The sequence below is a fragment of the Zingiber officinale genome, chromosome 3A (genome assembly GCF_018446385.1).
Source record: "Zingiber officinale cultivar Zhangliang chromosome 3A, Zo_v1.1, whole genome shotgun sequence".
NCBI classification, from domain to species: domain Eukaryota; kingdom Viridiplantae; phylum Streptophyta; class Magnoliopsida; order Zingiberales; family Zingiberaceae; genus Zingiber; species Zingiber officinale.
The window spans coordinates 162,674,491-162,691,149 of record NC_055990.1 but is presented as its reverse complement, the minus strand read 5'-3'; the positions used below and the strand labels follow the sequence as shown (position 1 = coordinate 162,691,149).

At 42.6% G+C, this 16,659-nt stretch overlaps 3 protein-coding genes and 1 pseudogene across 3 annotated transcripts; 1 reads left to right on the top strand and 3 right to left on the bottom strand.

Annotated features, from left to right (window-relative positions):
• Positions 1 to 2,914: 2,914 nt before the first annotated feature.
• Positions 2,915 to 4,617, bottom strand: LOC122050864 (annotated as a pseudogene).
• A 2,037-nt stretch (positions 4,618 to 6,654) lies between these two features.
• Positions 6,655 to 7,216, bottom strand: LOC122053237 (photosystem II 5 kDa protein, chloroplastic-like). Its single transcript, XM_042615189.1, has one exon. It carries the CDS (start codon positions 7,169 to 7,171, stop codon positions 6,833 to 6,835), a length of 339 nt encoding a protein of 112 aa, XP_042471123.1. The 5' UTR covers positions 7,172 to 7,216; the 3' UTR covers positions 6,655 to 6,832.
• A 1,040-nt stretch (positions 7,217 to 8,256) lies between these two features.
• Positions 8,257 to 9,102, bottom strand: LOC122050863 (ethylene-responsive transcription factor CRF2-like). Its single transcript, XM_042611733.1, has one exon. It carries the CDS (start codon positions 9,100 to 9,102, stop codon positions 8,257 to 8,259), a length of 846 nt encoding a protein of 281 aa, XP_042467667.1.
• A 906-nt stretch (positions 9,103 to 10,008) lies between these two features.
• Positions 10,009 to 12,693, top strand: LOC122053236 (adenylate isopentenyltransferase-like). Its single transcript, XM_042615188.1, has one exon. It carries the CDS (start codon positions 10,849 to 10,851, stop codon positions 11,938 to 11,940), a length of 1,092 nt encoding a protein of 363 aa, XP_042471122.1. The 5' UTR covers positions 10,009 to 10,848; the 3' UTR covers positions 11,941 to 12,693.
• Positions 12,694 to 16,659: the final 3,966 nt, after the last annotated feature.

Below are 16,659 nucleotides of genomic sequence, written 5' to 3'. Positions count from 1 at the left end.
AGGACGGGTTGCAAGCTACTACAATGAGAATCTTCCCCTAAGTTCAAACATCAGAAGTGCAAATGTTATACAGTCACATTGACACAATACAATCCAAAAAAAGATATATCGATTCAACGCAAATTACAATAGTGTTTATAGTTCATATCGAAGTGGTCATGAAGATATATTGAGGTTTGCGTACGAAAAATATCGATCCAAAAACAATGGCGTTGTATTCAATCTCGAACATGTGTGGAGAATTGTCAAAGATCGTCCAATGTTTACTCCACGGTTCGTTGATCACTTTGTGGGCGACAAAGAAGACGAGGACATCAGAGTTGGGAGCAAGCAACACCTCCTCCAACCAAGATGTGAGTATAGACCTGGATTATGAAGATACTCGTTCAATGGGGCAAAAGGCAGCAAAAAGAAAGGGAAAAGACAAATTAAAATGGACCATGGAGGATTTGACAGTAAACAACAATACTATTATCACAAAGTTCACTGAGTACACAAACGTGAAGAAGTCCGAAGTCGATTTGAAACAAAAACAACTCGAAGTAGAGAAGATTAAGGCAAAAGTTGCATTGTCCAAATCTGAAGCTAAGAATCGTCGCTTGAAGTTGAAGGAGTACGAAATATTGAACAAAAACACCTCGCAGATGATAAAGGAGCAGCTTATCATACATGAATGCCTATGTCAGGATATTAGGTTGAGATGGAATATCTAAATTGTTTACTCAACGTTTATTTTCTAGTATTATTATATTTTCGAGTGATTGTAATTTTTAATTATTGTATTTCTCATTTCGATTAATGTGATTTTTAATTATTATAATTTTATAAAATAGTCGTTAAACAAGCCTTGGAAACTAGCTATTACAACTAGGCGTTGGAAACTAGGCGTTACAAACTTACTGTTGCAAACTAACCATTGCAAATTAGCCGTTGCAAACTAGCCGTTGCAAACTTACCGTTGCAAACTTACCGATGCAAACTAACCGTTACAAACTAGTCGTTGCAAACTAGCCATTACATGAGAAAAACAATATACATAGACACATTATGCTACAAGATTTTCATTCGACTATCAAACCATTTCTTAAACACATATACTAAAACGTGTTTCCTCCAAAAATATCTCATTATACAGGCAACTCTAGCTTAAATTCTAGCTCGACAAGCGAAGACGAAGTCCATGTTGAAATTGATGAGCAAGCTTATGATTCGGGTGAAGAATTGATATTATTGGTTCTTCAACAACACCAACAACTTATGGAAGCATATCAAAGAAGGGGTATGCGCAGAAGAAGGTTCGTCTAAAGAAATCGTGAAGCCGGGCATGAGAGGCTCGTCAATGATTATTTCTCTATAACCCAGGTGTATCATGATGAAATATTTCGAAGACGATTTCGAATGTGAAGAGAGTTATTTCTCCGCATAGTGAATGCATTATAAAATCATTCATTATTTTTTCAACACAGGGACGATGTTGTACGAAGAAAAGGGTTGTCACCACTACAAAAATGCACTGCCACGATTCGTCAACTGGCTTACAGAGTCCCTGTCGATCATCTTGACGAGTATCTACGTATGGGTGAATCAACTGCCATCAGACGCCTTTTCAAGTTTTGCGAATACGTGGTTGAAATATTTGGTGATAAGTACTTGAGAAGGCCAAATGCTGATGATGTTCAACGTCTTCTTCAAATGCATGATGAGAGACATGGTTTCCCTGGCATGTTAGGTAGCCTTGATTGTATGCACTGGAAATGGAAAAATTGTCCAGTTGCTTGGAAAGGTCAATTTACAAGGGGACATGGGTCACCAACAATCGTACTTGAAACGATCGCGTCTCATGACTTGTGGATATGACATGCATTTTTTAGGGTCGCCGGTTCACGTAACGATATTAACGTGTTATATGAATCTCTCATATTCAACAACGTCTTGCAAGGAAATATGCCGAAGATTAATTTCACGGTGAACGACACTACATATACGAAGGGTTATTATCTAACAGATGGAATATATCCCGAGTGGACTACTTTTGTTAAGGCTTTTCCTTGCCTGGAGGATCCCAAGAGGAAGTTGTTTAAGGAAAACAGAAGTCTGCAAGAAAAGATGTTGAACGGGCATTTGGAGTGCTCCAATCTCGATAGGCAATTGTCAGAGGTCCGGCTCGTTATTGGTATAGGAAAAAGTTAAAACAAATCATGCTAGCATGCATTATTTTGCATAATATGATTGTTGAGGATGAGGGAGGTCACATGACAAATTGATACAACGATAAAGGTGACGAACTCGCACAATCTATCCATGGCTCAAACTGAGGATTTCAGGATTATCTTCGAACAAATTCTGAGCTACGTGACACTCAAGTTCATCACCAACTTCGCACCGACTTAGTTGAGCATATCTGGGGGCAATACAACAACAATCCGTGAATTACTATTTCATATATTATTTTTAATTTCATAATTGTATGATTTATTTAAGTGATTGTTACATTTCAATTTCATAATTACATGGTAATTTAAAATAAGTTTTGTTTTCCCAGCTTTGTAAATTTAGTCGCTCAGTTGTAATTTCATTTTCCCAACTTTATAATTTTAGGCGCTCAGTTATAATTTTATTTTCCCAACTTTATAATTTTGTTTTTCTAACATTGTAATTTCGTTTCCTCACAACCATCTATTTTATTTAATAAATATATTTTAAAAAATTAATATTATTTTTGAAAAATAATAAAATTATATTTTTAAAAGTAATATTATTATTAAAAAAAATAATAATAATTTAAATATTTTAAAAATATATTTAAAATATATTTATTTAATATGATATAATTTTAAGATGATTGAGTGGATTGTGGGGTCCATAAATAATGAGTGTTAATGTTAAAAGGAATGTGGGTGAAAGAAAGATGTTGTTATAATGAGTATATGACAGTGGGCCCCATGCTTTTTGATGAGGTGGTGGGTGTTATAACGTTATAACATTGTGGATGCCCTGATACATCATGTTCATCCCCATCTTCTCCTAGCTTAAAGGAAGATGATCGCTTGAGATGTCCTAGCTCTTCACCATTTAACCCCCAATTAGGAACACGGCGAGAAGGGCATGCCCAATTGAGTAGTGATGAATTAACAGGAGAGCCAATAACTGGAGATGAGATGGGACCAAGATCATGTGAGCTCAGGCTCCATTGAGTAAGATGCTGCCTCTCTCTCTGTGAAAGAACAAACAAGCAAGAATTTAATGGAGAAATAGGCTCGATGCTTCGAGGTGACATAACACCAGGAGAAGAGATATTGGGTGAATATACATTAGTGTTAATGGGTGAAAGCAGACTTTGTTGTTACTGCAGATTGTGTAATTGACTAAGCATAACATTCTTGTTCGATGGAGAAAATATGCCCCCATGATCAGAATTACATCTCGGGGACAAGGTCATTTTTATAGAAAAAATATCATCAAGATTTTTAGGATTCATGGATTTGGCTTTGACCAGAGAATTCCCAGCCATTGCCATAGAGTTAGGTCGAGAATAGTGCATGTCATTCACAGATTGTTGGGAACTAATCTCCGACAAAAGTGTGAGGTCATCCACCAGCATGTCTCGTGCATTGAGAGACGACCGTAATCTGCTTGATTGAAGATTACTTGCAGGAAGATTTAATGTGGGTATGTTAGGTTGTGGTCAACCCAATGAGTGTCCAGAACCATTCACCGAAGGCAAAATGGGTGGTGTGAAGGAAGTCATAACAGCAGAAGGTGACCTAGGGATGAAATCCATGGCAACTGCCATCTCCATTGCAGCAGATGAGGTTGCTCAAGGGGAGGGATCCATGGATCCAGTGGACATGGGGAGCGGACGGAGCTCCACATTTGTGTGCGCAAAGAAACATACTTGGCGAGAGCAGTTGATTCCATCTTTGCATAGTCTTGTGCGATACTGCGCAGGGTGAAGTCAGGACAAGGGGCACAGCTATAGTGATACTTTCTTGGATCACACCGCCTAGCATTCTCGCCAGGATGAACAAACGGACACTCAGTCCAGTCATGGGAATATGCACGAGTGCAAGGGCGGATCTTGAACGAGAACATGCAGAACTCATCTGTGGCATATATATTGTTCTTGATATCTGGATATGTCGGATCTACTGGATACTCTTTTTTTGCTGGCACAGTCAGTGGTGGGAGGTCAGGGTATTTGGCTGGAGGCAAGGAGGCCAAATCACTATCAAAAGCAGACAGAGAATTTGATGAGGTAGTCATCACGCGGGTAAGATTTTCGTTGTTCCCACCATAACTAGAAATGGTACTCTTATCAAGGAGTTGCTCAAGGTAATTCCTTGCAAGAGGCGACCTGGGGGATGCTACTATAATGTCAGTTGGGCGGTTTCCATCGGCGTCAACCACCGTGGGATCAACACTGGCAACGAGAAGAGCCTTCACAACATCAACCGCAGCCAAGGAACCACCAGACGCAGCACAGTGAAGCGCGGTGGTGGTGTTGTGCCCAGAAACACAGTTGACGTCAATAGAAGCCAGAGAGAGGATGAGCTTGAGGACCTCGAGACTCCCATACGTAGAAGCCACCATCAATGAGGTTCATTGGTCCAGCACCATGCAATTGGAACCTTGGCTTCGGATGTACCAAAGGCCGAAGACCCAACTAGACTTCTTGTCGGATATCAGGTCACACCTTGACCTATATGGACTCCGTGCTAGTTATCAGTTCCTCAGACGTAACTGGGTTTCAGCGTAGTATCAAGTCTTCTATTCTAGACCCGTCAATTTCTGCACACTAGATAAAAATATCAGGTCATACAAAATCTAATTTTAACTATTTATCATTTATCAAAATCAAAGTTCAATTATTAGTGACAACTAGACTAATAATTCAAGTTCTCTAGTAGTGGCTAACACTCATGTTCTCCATGTGCCTCAAGATCTCTGTCTGCCTTACCCATGCTTCCTAAAATAAATGTTTGCGTTATCCATTTATTTCGGAGTAAATGCCCATGTTTCCAACATTCTTTAGAGTAACGTTGCCTCATGTCTATGTTTTCAGCAAGACACATCTTACCACTTGGAGTCAGGAGCGACCTGGAGTTAGGAGTAGCAAGGAGCCCCGAGCAGTCTAGAGTCGAGAGTGGCAAAGAGCCGAGAGTGGCCTAGAACCAGGAGTGACAAGGAGTTAGGAATGACATGGAGGTGAGTGGCAATGTGCTGGGAGCAGCCTTTAACCAGGAGTGACAACGAGTCGGGAATAACATAGAGCGGGGAGTGACAAAGAGTTGGAAAAGGCATGGAGTTGGGAGACCTTCTGTTGACTATGACCACCACTTGTGCAAGACCCTGACCCCTACATATACAAAACCCTTGGTTTTCCTAAATTATATGGCGCACGATGTAAGTAGTAGGAACTCATCTCATCCTCACCAATTATACTATGTCTTTCTAAGGCTCATGGTGCTGATATAAGTCACCTCTTTCTGAGACGTCGAGTTGTACAATTTCTTTCCAAGGCATATACTCTCTCTTTTCTAGACATTGTCTTTGCGACTAGTCAATGGTGGTCCATTCTTGGCATAGGTGCACATAGATGCTTGATATAGGTTCACAAAAGAAATGACTTGGTCGAAGAAGTATGGTCGAAGAAGGTGTGGAATTTGTTTCTGATAAAGGAACACAAAAGAAATGACTTTGTTTCTAATTGACTTGCAACAATGAGGACTAGCGAAGAGACCAGCAAGAGCCTGATTGGAAAAGAATGAGAAGGGGAGAGTTAGATTGATGGTCGGGGAGTTTCCCAGCACAACCACTTCGACGCTCAAGTCAATCTCCAATATAGGAGGAAGAAAGAAGAAGAAAGGTAATTTAGGATTTCAGATGCATGTGAGCGTACCTGCGCACATAGGGATGGGCGACTTTTTATAGAGTAGCAGCTAACACTCACATTCTCCACGTGTCTCGGAGTTCTCGCTTGTGTTACCAATGTTTCCTAAAAAAATTTATTTGTGTTGCCTATTTATTTCTGAGTAAATGACTTCATTTCCCATATTCTTTGGGAAATAACGGCTATGTTATCTGTGTATTCAGCGAGTCGCATTTTATCGTTCAAAGTCAGGAGCAGGTTGAAGTCAAGAAAAGCTAGAGCAGGGGAGTGGAAAGGAGCCGAGAACGGTCTAGAGCTGGGAGTGACAAGGAGCCGGGAGCGGTTTGAAGTCGGGAGTGGTTTGAAATCGGGAGTGGTAAGAAGTCAAGAATGGTGTGGAGCATGAAGCGGCAAGGAGTTGAGAGTGCGGCCTAGAGTCAGAAGTGGCAAGGAGTAAGAAGTGGCTTGAAGCCTGGAGTGGCAAGAAATTGAGAATGATGTGGAGCATGGAGGGGTAAGGAGCCGAGAGTAACCTGGAGCCGGGTGTGATAAAAGTTAAGTGGGTTGACGTGAATCAAAGAGTAGCAAGGAGTCGAGAATGGCATAGAGCTGAGATATTTTTGTTAATTTTGACCACCACCTATGCAAGATCCTTCACTTTCCTAAATTATATGTCGCCCTGTGATTACATCCCGCATCAGTATTCGTATACCAAATTGATCGATGCAGTTGTGAATGGTGGTCGTTTGTAACCTTGTTCAACCAACATAATTCTTATTTCAATGTCAACTATAAATTATAGATTCATAATTTGATTTCGATTAAGGCGAAAATGAAGACACGTTAAGTGGTACTTTAATCACATGATTACATCGATGCACCAGCCGCCAAATAAAGCCCAATGGATCCTAAACGCCAGGCCCATCCCATTTAGCATTAGCTACGTCGCCGTCGGTCGCCCCTTCACTTGTGGCAGATCTTGGCCGTCGGCATCGTCACGCACACCGGCCCGTACTTTTTCTTCGCCTCCGGCGTTCCCCGCTTCGGTTCGTCCAGCGCCATAGCGATTCCCTGCCCGACGGCGCACGCCGCGGCTGCCGCTGCGGCAAACATGACCGCCCTCCGCCCGCCGGCGTTCTCGTCGTCGCGGTCGTCGGGCTTGGAACTAGCTGCGTGATCGTGATCTTTTGAAGCCGCTGCCTTGGCCACGATCAGGCTCCGGCGTCCGGAGTTGAGGGAGGGGCGGCCGGCGACGGTGGCGGCGCCGCCGAGCATGGAAGCCATCATGGTGAGCGATGCCATTGGATAGGATTCAACTCCAACACGCGCAGTGAGGACGGAGGGAGCTGGAGCGCGTTAGCTAATAACAAGTGGTGGGCAAAGGAGTAGATGGGGCACGTGAGGTGCCGATTTGCCAATCTTATCCCAGTGGATAATACATCCAATAGCATGCTTACACGTCGGACGGGCGGATAAGAGGGAGGGAGGGGTGTGCCGTCGTGGCTAGACAAATAGTGGATTAAATTTATTAGTAATAAATCAAAATATTAATACTAATTCGTATAGCGATGAAATGGGTACGGACGTAATTTAGGAAAGCAATTGAGGGTGTTTTTGGTATTTAAGATCGACGAGATCATTTCAAATGGACATCTGTTCGCGGACCACGAGGCCCACCGGCAGATCGTCTCCGGCGATGTGTGCTGCAGATGGCGAATCGATTCGTGATCTGGGTCGAAGAAAGACGAGGCGGAAGCGCGGCGAGGCACGGAAGGGGCAGCCGGCTACGCCGATAACCCTCCGCCTTGCTGCGGCGGCAGAGAGGGCAGAAACCAAGTCGCCGATGGAGTTGGTGGCGGGGGTTGTCCTTGAGGATGGATTGGGGGTTGGCGATGCGGAAGTTGGGGGCAGAAGCGGCGCCTACGGATGCTGTGATAAGATCCGACAAAGAGGGTTCGTCCAGGTACGACTGATTACTGATTCCATCGATCGCCCTTTTTGCTGCTTCTCTTTTTGTGATCGTTGTTGGGTGTTGACTAGGGGAGGAAGAAGATCGATGGGAGAGCGGACGATCGGGGATCCCTTGGAGATGGGTTCCATGAGCTCGAAAAGAAGATGCAGGGGCACAAGCTGAAGAGAAGCCAGAGCAGAGGAATCTCCAGGAAGCTTTCCCCCAAAAGTTGATAAGGTACTTCTACCGCAATTCGTCCGTGCTCCTAGGGCTAGGGCTGTAAACGAGTAATGTTCGAGTCCGGCCATCTATTCTCCGAATTTATTAAGAAATGAAGAACTGCTGAAGCCATATATTTACATTAGTATTTTACAATCTGATCAAGGAAAAAAAAAACATGATTTCTCATACGAAAACAGAAATTGCATTCTAAATATTAATTTTGAAGATCTAGAAATGAAAAATCTCCGCAGTCCAGATAGTTCTCCGTCCACAGCGGCAAATCAGCAAGCCCGATCAAATCCTCGGCGAGCTCGCCGACCAAGAACGGCTCTTCATCGAGCCCGAATTCCACTTCCGGCGTTGTAATGCTTGCCATCCACTCCTCCTCCGCCGCCGGCACAGCAGCGGCACCAGTCGAAGCACTTTCTTTCGCCGAGCAGGAAGATTCGAGGACAGAGGACGATGGAACGGGGATCCCCAACGCCTGTGCCGTTGTCGCTGTGGAGGAAGATGAAATGGAACCGGCGACAGCGTCGTCGTCATTGGAGAAGCGCCGTTCGCGTTGCAGAAGGGATTTTTCCTTCTCAATCCGCCTTGCAGCCGCACGGTAAGCCTCGGCCGCCTCATTGGCGGTCGGAAAAGTGCCCAGCCAGAGACGAATGCCACGGATGGGGTCTCTGATCTCCGCCGCCCATTTTCCCCACCGCCGCTGCCGTACTCCCTTCTGCTTCCCGGAGATGGGGGTCTTCATCGATTTTGAGAGATTTGCGGGCCCGCGAGTAGCGGCTGCAGGGTCGACGGGGATCACGAAAGCAACTCGCTTTCTCTTCTTCAAGCCATCACCATGGTTATCATCCTCTTCTTCGCTGGAAGAATCGGTGGCATCAGGGTCAGTGAACGAGACTCGAACTTGCCTGATCCATTTGCCGATCTTCTCCGAACTGCTCAACATTTTTGACGAAATTGAATCCAGTGAAGCCGACCCCTCCGATTCTTCCACTGGATTCAAGCCGGAGGAATCGAAACTCTCAAATTTCTTCATTTTCCTCCTCGTTCTCATTCTGCCAACAAGAAAAGCACCAAATTCGCTTCTTCTTTCTCCGGATCAACAGCGAGCACTTCCAAATTGAGATTCTCAACACTGCAAACTTGAGCCGAGACCAACGTTCTCGATTCAGGTGAGGGCGCGGGGGAAACAGCGAAATATATGAAGAAATCCGAAATACTTCACTCCGAAACCAAATCCAGCCCTGCAAGATCAAACAATTCAGATCTAACACAAGAGATCACTACTTTCACTTGAAAATATCCCTACCAACAGTGTTTGAAGCCATTGGATCTCAGGAAAGCAAACTTCTTTTTCATGCAGATTGTGGAAGAATAGCAAGAACTGGCAGCCCACCCTTGTTCTTCCTTCAGAGAGCAGATTTGCAAGACGATATCAAAATCCGACATAAATCACCAGGTACCGGCTCTTGCTTCTACTCCTCGGCTTCCTGCGACGATCGAGAGCAGCAAAGCAACGACGAGAAGACGATCGATTCCTTCAATCTCCGAGAACTGGTAAATGACTCACACTCTCTACCTTTTTCCACTCGGCGCTTTAGGTTTTATAGCTCCTCCTTTGGCGGCGACCACGAAGCGGTCGAACGTCGTAGTGGTAAAATTGCGATTTAATTCACACTCGAAAAAGCTTCCCCAACATAACACCCAGCTACGTTTGGAGACGGATCCACGTGGGACCGACTTCGATGGGCCATTCATTACCCAGGTTGTGATCGAGTTGGCACCCACGACATCGTGCTTTTTAGACCGTGAGGTCGTGGGTGGAGCCTTCGTTGGAAGTTAATAATCCACGACGGAGAGAAGCGGTTTTCTTGCCGGTTTATAAATTCGACATATTTTATAAATGCTAAAATAATAATTAATAATTAATATAACCACGGAGAAAGTTTGGGGGCCACGGAAGCGGAGCAGGTGGCGTGGGTTCCAAGGAAACGTCGAAGTAGTTTCCCGGCAAAGGCGGCGTAGTGCCGTAGTGGTGGCAAAGTCGCCATGAGCAAACGCGCGCTGTCATATCTCCCGCCAGAATGTGTTCCCGCGCAATTCAAAAGTGGACATTGAATAGGCAGTTGATAGCACTTACTTAAGCCTACGGGCCAGGCCCATATTAAGGTCCCAACTTGATAATATTAACCATGTACAAATATAACTTTAAGCCCACGGGCCAGGCCCATATTTCTTTTCCATCCGTTAACTTGCCCATAAATCCATACAATCACCAAGTAGAAAACACCTTTTAATGCTTTAAATGATAATTATAAAGACTAATTAAAGAGGTTGGACTGGTCAAGAAACTTTTCAAGGGAGAGAGAGCTACACTGTTGAAGATCGCTCATTTCATGGGATTCTTTCATGTCATTGGCCGGAGGAAGTCAACAAACTGGGAGAGTGACTTCTTTCTTGACTCGATCTGGCATCCAAATTTCTGTCTGTCCGACGTTAATACATAGTTTGTTAGTTAGTTAGATGGTGTCGGTCTTATCCCGGACGGTAGCAGAGACTTGAGAAAAGTGAAAAACGACCAAAGATGCATGGATGGCGGAGAAACAGCCGCACCCACAAGAAGTAGAGCATGCGACGATTGAGAGAGGGAGACCGCTAAGACTTTGCCTCTTTCAATCGTCGGCGTTTCTGATCGCGAGATCTGCGTGGAGAGATTGCCGGGTTTAATTTACTGCTCTCGATTCACTTCTCGTGGCATTCCTCTGTTCTTCGTGCCGGAGCTGCTTCTTGTCTGGGCTTTATGAGAATCCTATTCAAAAGAGGCGCCAACTCAGCTCTGCTCGCTTACCGGCACCGACAAGCTTTCTCTGGTCTCGCTTTCGTCACGGACATGGCTGCGGCGTCGACTCTGCCGCAGCAGGGCTGTCGCCGTCGCCATTTGGACATGCGATGGAGTTCCTGCCGACAGGGAAGCTGCTGCGTGAGTGGAAATGGCGATGAGGCGGAGGAGAGGGTGGTGGTGGTTTTGGGCGCCACCGGCACTGGAAAGTCCAAGCTTGCAGTTGGGCTAGCAAATGAGTTCGCCGGCGAGGTGGTGAACTCCGATAAGATTCAGGTGTATTGGGGTCTCGACGTCGCCACCAATAAGATGCCCGTGGCGGAGCGTCGTGGTGTGGTGCATCATTTGCTGGGGGAGCTCGACCCGGAGCACGGCGAGCTGCCTCCCGCGGCTTTCCGGGAGATGGCGGCGCGCGCCATTGCGGGGATTGCTGGCCGTGGAATGCTGCCGGTGATGGCTGGCGGGTCGAACTCCTTCGTACACGCGGCCATCGCCAGGAGATTCGACCAGCGCCGGAGCCCGTTCGAGGACTGCCGGGGAAGAATCGAGGCGGCGGCGCTGCGGTACCACTGCTGCTTCCTGTGGGTGGACGTAGACGCGGCCGCGCTGGCAGAGAAGCTCGACCGGCGGGTGGAGGAAATGTTGGCGGAAGGAATGGTGGAGGAGCTGGCGCGGTACTTCGAGGAAGAGTCCGCGTCGACGGCAGGGGAGCGGAGGCACCTGGGGCTGGGCAAGGCCATCGGCGTGGCCGAGTTCCGGGAGTACTTCAGGGGGGAGGGACGGGGTACGCCGGCGGCGTACGAGGCAGCTGTATCGGCCATTAAGGCCAACACGCGGCGGCTGGCGGAGGAGCAGGTGCGGAAGATCGATCGGCTGGGTGAGATGGGGTGGCCGCTGCGGCGGCTGGACGCCACCGCAACCGTGGCGGGTCCTGCGGCGGAGGCGGAAACGGCGTGGGAGAAGGGCGTGGCGCGGCCCGCGGCCGCAGCAGTGGAGCAATTCCTAACAGAAAAGGTGGATCAACAAAACAACACCATTTTTTTTGCTGGCTGATTTTTTAACTTTTTTTTTTTACAGCTTTTAAATACAATCAAAGAGTGCGTAATAACGGTTTACAAAAGCGTGAGATAGTAGGATTGCACGATCGTATTATGATTCGGAAGTATCGAATTGCTGTGGGATCATTTAAAATAATCTTTTAGGATGGAATCGGAATAGAATAGCTAGGATTGTTTAGGGGTCGTTTGGTATGCGTGTTTTTCATTTTCATTTTCTGAAAAATATGTATTTTCTAAAAAATGATGTTTGGTTTACGTTTTTCGCGCGCATTTTCAAAAAGATTGGCTATCATTTTTTAGAAAAACAGAGAATGACAAAAAGTCATTTTCTGTTTTCTAAAAAATACGCATTTTCCAGAAAATGAAAATAAAAACGGTGCAAATCAAATACACCCTTAATTTTACTTAATTTTATATGAGATTACTCTTTTAACCTTTAAACTGTGCTCTTTGTGGTTACTTTTGTGTTGGATGCCTAATTGGCACAGCATACTAATTGATTGTTAAAAAATTTAGGATAAATTACTTCCGTGACTTTACACTTTATTAACCGTTTTTGACCCTCTAATTTTATTTTTTTAATAAATCAGCCCTTAAACTTTTTACAATAATCTAATTTTAACATTGTAATTTTTTTTTTCTGAAAAATTAGTCATTCAACTTTTTAACTGATTACTTACGACTCTTTCATCAAATTTTTTTGAAAAAATTGACGAAAACTACGAAGTGTGCCTCCTGCATGCCTTTTAAGGGGGGGGGGGGGTAAAAGGCGCCTATCACATGATGTTCGACCAAAATCTCGTGGCCATCTTTGTAATTTTCAAGGTGCTGCTTCCTAGGGAGATCTTCGCCAGAGAAGTCGCTGTTGGTGCGTTGCAGTTGCATTCCGCTGTCGCACATTCGTTAGACCCGGTTGGGCTATCACCATAAGGAACGAATGCAGTCAATTCACCACTAGTAAGGCTGTCTGTTGGGGTTGTGAGATTGTAAACATAGTACCACATTAAAAACACATGGAAAAGATCATAAGTTTATAAGAGAAAGATATCTCCATTTGGAATGAGGTCTTTTGGGTAGAGCCCAAGAGTAAAATCATGAGTGCTTAGGCCCAAAGTGCACAATATCATATCATTGTGGAGATATCTAAATTCTTTTTGATCTAACAATTGGTATCAGAGCTCAGACTGCCAGAAGGTTTAACCGTCGACTGTGCACAAGAACTATGATCTGATTGACCTCGAACAAGAGGACCAGACAATATGAAAATACATTGGAAAGATCATAGGTTTATAAGAGAAAGATATCTCTATTTGGAATGAGGTCTTTTGTGAAAGAGTAAAATCATAAGGACTTAAGTCCGGAGCAGTGGCCTTATGTGAAAGAGTGTTGTCAGCGCTATGCTCTACAATTTCACTTTATCTAATGCTACTATTGATATGAGATATGTCGTCTCTTTTATATGTTACCCTTTTAATAGACACGTAGGAGGTACGTTTTGTAATTTTATCAATCTTTTTAGAAAAACTTAATCGAGGAGTCACAAGCGACTGGTTAAAAAAGTTGAATTGTTAATTTGTTCAGTAAAAATGTTAGAGTGCCAAAGGTGAGTGATCGAAAAAGTTTAATGGCTGATTTATTTAGGGAAAAAAAAAATTAGAGAGCTAAAAGTAAATTATTGAAAAAGTTTAAAGGTTACATAGGTAATTTGCTCAAAAGATTATGAAATTTTATTTTGTGAATAGGAGAATATCCTGAGGTTGAATGATTATTGTTATGTCGGTAGTAGAAAATTTATAATTAAATTGCTAATTAATTTATTTATATACAAATATTTTTTAAAATGATTAATCATAATAATATTTAATCATAAGATTTTTGATAGGATAATTCCATTCATGTGACCCCAAATAGATTTGCATAGAATCAGGATCCTGCAAAATATGATGTGTATATTAAGAATACTTATTTCGATTTTAATATCATCAGACATTTATTAGTCTCACAGAAAAGATTTATTATAATGTGTATATATTAAGAATATTTTTAACTAATTGATTGAGCAATTAGGATGGAATGAATTTGAGGCACAATTTAAATAGAAGATAACAATTCTTGTAGAAATTATCATTAATTCTTGGAGAAGAGCAGGTTTACGGTAAAATCCTGATTTTTTTATTATTGTTTTAGAAAAAATAGTTTAAAGAATCTTGTTACTTTTTTACTATAGAATTCTAGATTTTCTTATAAAGAGAAAAAATTATTAAAGTAAAAACTATTTTCTCTAAGGCAATATAAAATATATTTCATTTTCATGAACCAAAGAATAATGTGTTGGTGCGGTTAGCACTAACGGTCTAACTCAGATTTTGATGAATGACAAATCAAGTTAAGTTAGATATGTCGTGATCTAACACTCTAATCGAGTGTGCAGGCTAAGTCCAGACAGGTCGACGGGCTGACCGGATGTCTGACACAAAGTCCAAGCGGGTCGACGGGCTGATCGGACGCTTGGCGAGAAGTCCAGCTAGGTCGACGGGCTGACCGGATAGCTGGCGAGAAGTCCAAGTGGGTCGACCGGCTGACCGGATAGTTGGCGAGAAGTCCAGACGGGTTGAAGGGTTGACCGAACGTCTGACAGGTAAGTAAAGGTAAGTCACTGGAAGGAGTGACTATGAGGACGCGTTTCCGAGAAGGGAACATTAGGCGTCGATCCGGCTTAGATCCATTTCGGATATCTAAGTCGAGATCGTGACTAGATTCCGGTCTCAGAAAAAGACGGAATCTAAGTCATACTTCTTATACTGAACTCATAAACTGTGCTAACACTTTATTTTGCAGGATCTATTTGTCTCGGACTAACCTTGTTTTGCAGGAAAGCTGTTCGCTGGAAAAAGGTGGTCCGGGCGCCCTGGAGGCAAAAATTATCCTGATCGCGCGTCACCACTTGGAGCTCGCTGGTTGGACTTGCCACGTCTCACTAGGGCGCCCGGAAGGGATCCAGGGCGCCCCGAGCTTCATATAAAAGATGGGGCGGAGGCAGAGCTGAAGAAAAAACTCAGAACTTTTAGACTGCTTACTCTGCTGCTCTGCGCTCCAACGACGCTAACGAAGCTCCGACAACGTGTTCCTGTCCTTATGGTTTTCTTTCTGTCGGTATAACTTTGTTTTAATTTTTATTAGCATTTCTTGTACTGTCTTTATAATCATTATTTCGAATTGCTAGTAAATTGCCCAACGAAAGTACTCACGGAGTACGGGCCTTCGAGTAGGAGTCGTCACAAGCTCCGAACAAAGTAAAAACACCGTGTTCATTTGTCTATTGTTTTTAATTCCGCTGTGCTTAACTCTTTACAACGTGGTTGTTTTTCGAATCGATATTCATTCCCCCTTCTATCGACGTTTCACGATCCAACATAATGTTCCTTTGAAATTTAAATAATAAAATTTTAAATATAATCATGCTAATCAGAGAAAAGATCTATCTATGATTCGTAAATTGTGAATTAGAGAATGATCCACTAGATATATATTAGCTGATTTTAATAGATTTATCTATTTATAAATAGGATCGAACAAAATTAACCAATTAGAATTTATGGATCATCTTTTGATCCATAAATTATGGATCAGAGGATCTCGTCCGTGCTAATCGAGGAGCAAACTTATTTGATTTAAAAAAAATATTTTCGATAAAAATATCTTTTAGATTTCTAATATTTAGTACAATGGGGAAAAAATAATAATAACTAGTGGAAAAAATTGATGAATAAAAAATAGGTATATATATTTTTTTTAATGAAGATGGCTTGTCTCGTTGTTATTATTTTCTATATAGTCTCATTAGTCAACTAAGCCAAATTGATTAGAATCAATTCCATAAAGACACCATTACATCAATAATAGTCAACCCAACTACATGGCATCTTCATTGTATTAGGTGAGATAGACTCAACTTAAACCACAAATACACAAAAGTATGAAATCTTTGACTTCTAGCAACTTTGAATGAGATAATTTCAACATTTTGATTCAACTTTGGGCTCAATTGAAGAGCAAAGATTAGATTTCTTAATCTCATTGGAGAAATTACATGTTATAATACATGATCCTAAGACCATTTTTTTTTAATTTCATTCTCACCTAAGTTTAATTTAAATTTATTTTATTTAAAAATCCAGAACAGCCAGTTATTGCCCCAAAGAAGGTTCCTTCTTCAACTTTCATTAATCACAGCATGATAAATGTCTTGCAAATTAATTCTTTTTTATTTCAAAATCTTTTTGTTGAAATCTTCTCGTACCACATTTAATTTTTAAATAGTGTATGAGAAGCAATGGCCAAAAGCGTATAAATCAAAGGCCAATGGAAATATATTTTTATGTCCAAGAATCATTTGAAAATCTTCTTATGATTCTTAATTAATACATCTCCTTGCTCGAAGCAAGCTAAGCAAGATGATGAATTCTTAAAGATTGGAAAATAATACATAAATAAAATAAAATTAAAAGTTGGATGAGTGTGCGACCTTTTAGATTTTCCTAAAAGAAATAAAACATCGACTAGGCCTAACCTTAAATGGCGAGGTCCTTCTAGGATTTTTTTTATCAAGTAAATCTTTCTTTTTATATATATCAATGTCTGGATATAATGAGATCGAGCATGGGATTTTCTCAATCGCTAATTGTTCATGCAATAATGTCTCATGCGCAAGCTT

Coding starts and splice junctions, on each gene's coding strand:
- LOC122053237 (XM_042615189.1), bottom strand. CDS start 7,171: ATGGCATCGCTCACCATGATGGCTTCCATGCTCGGCGGCGCCGCCACC.
- LOC122053236 (XM_042615188.1), top strand. CDS start 10,849: ATGAGAATCCTATTCAAAAGAGGCGCCAACTCAGCTCTGCTCGCTTAC.
- LOC122050863 (XM_042611733.1), bottom strand. CDS start 9,102: ATGAGAACGAGGAGGAAAATGAAGAAATTTGAGAGTTTCGATTCCTCC.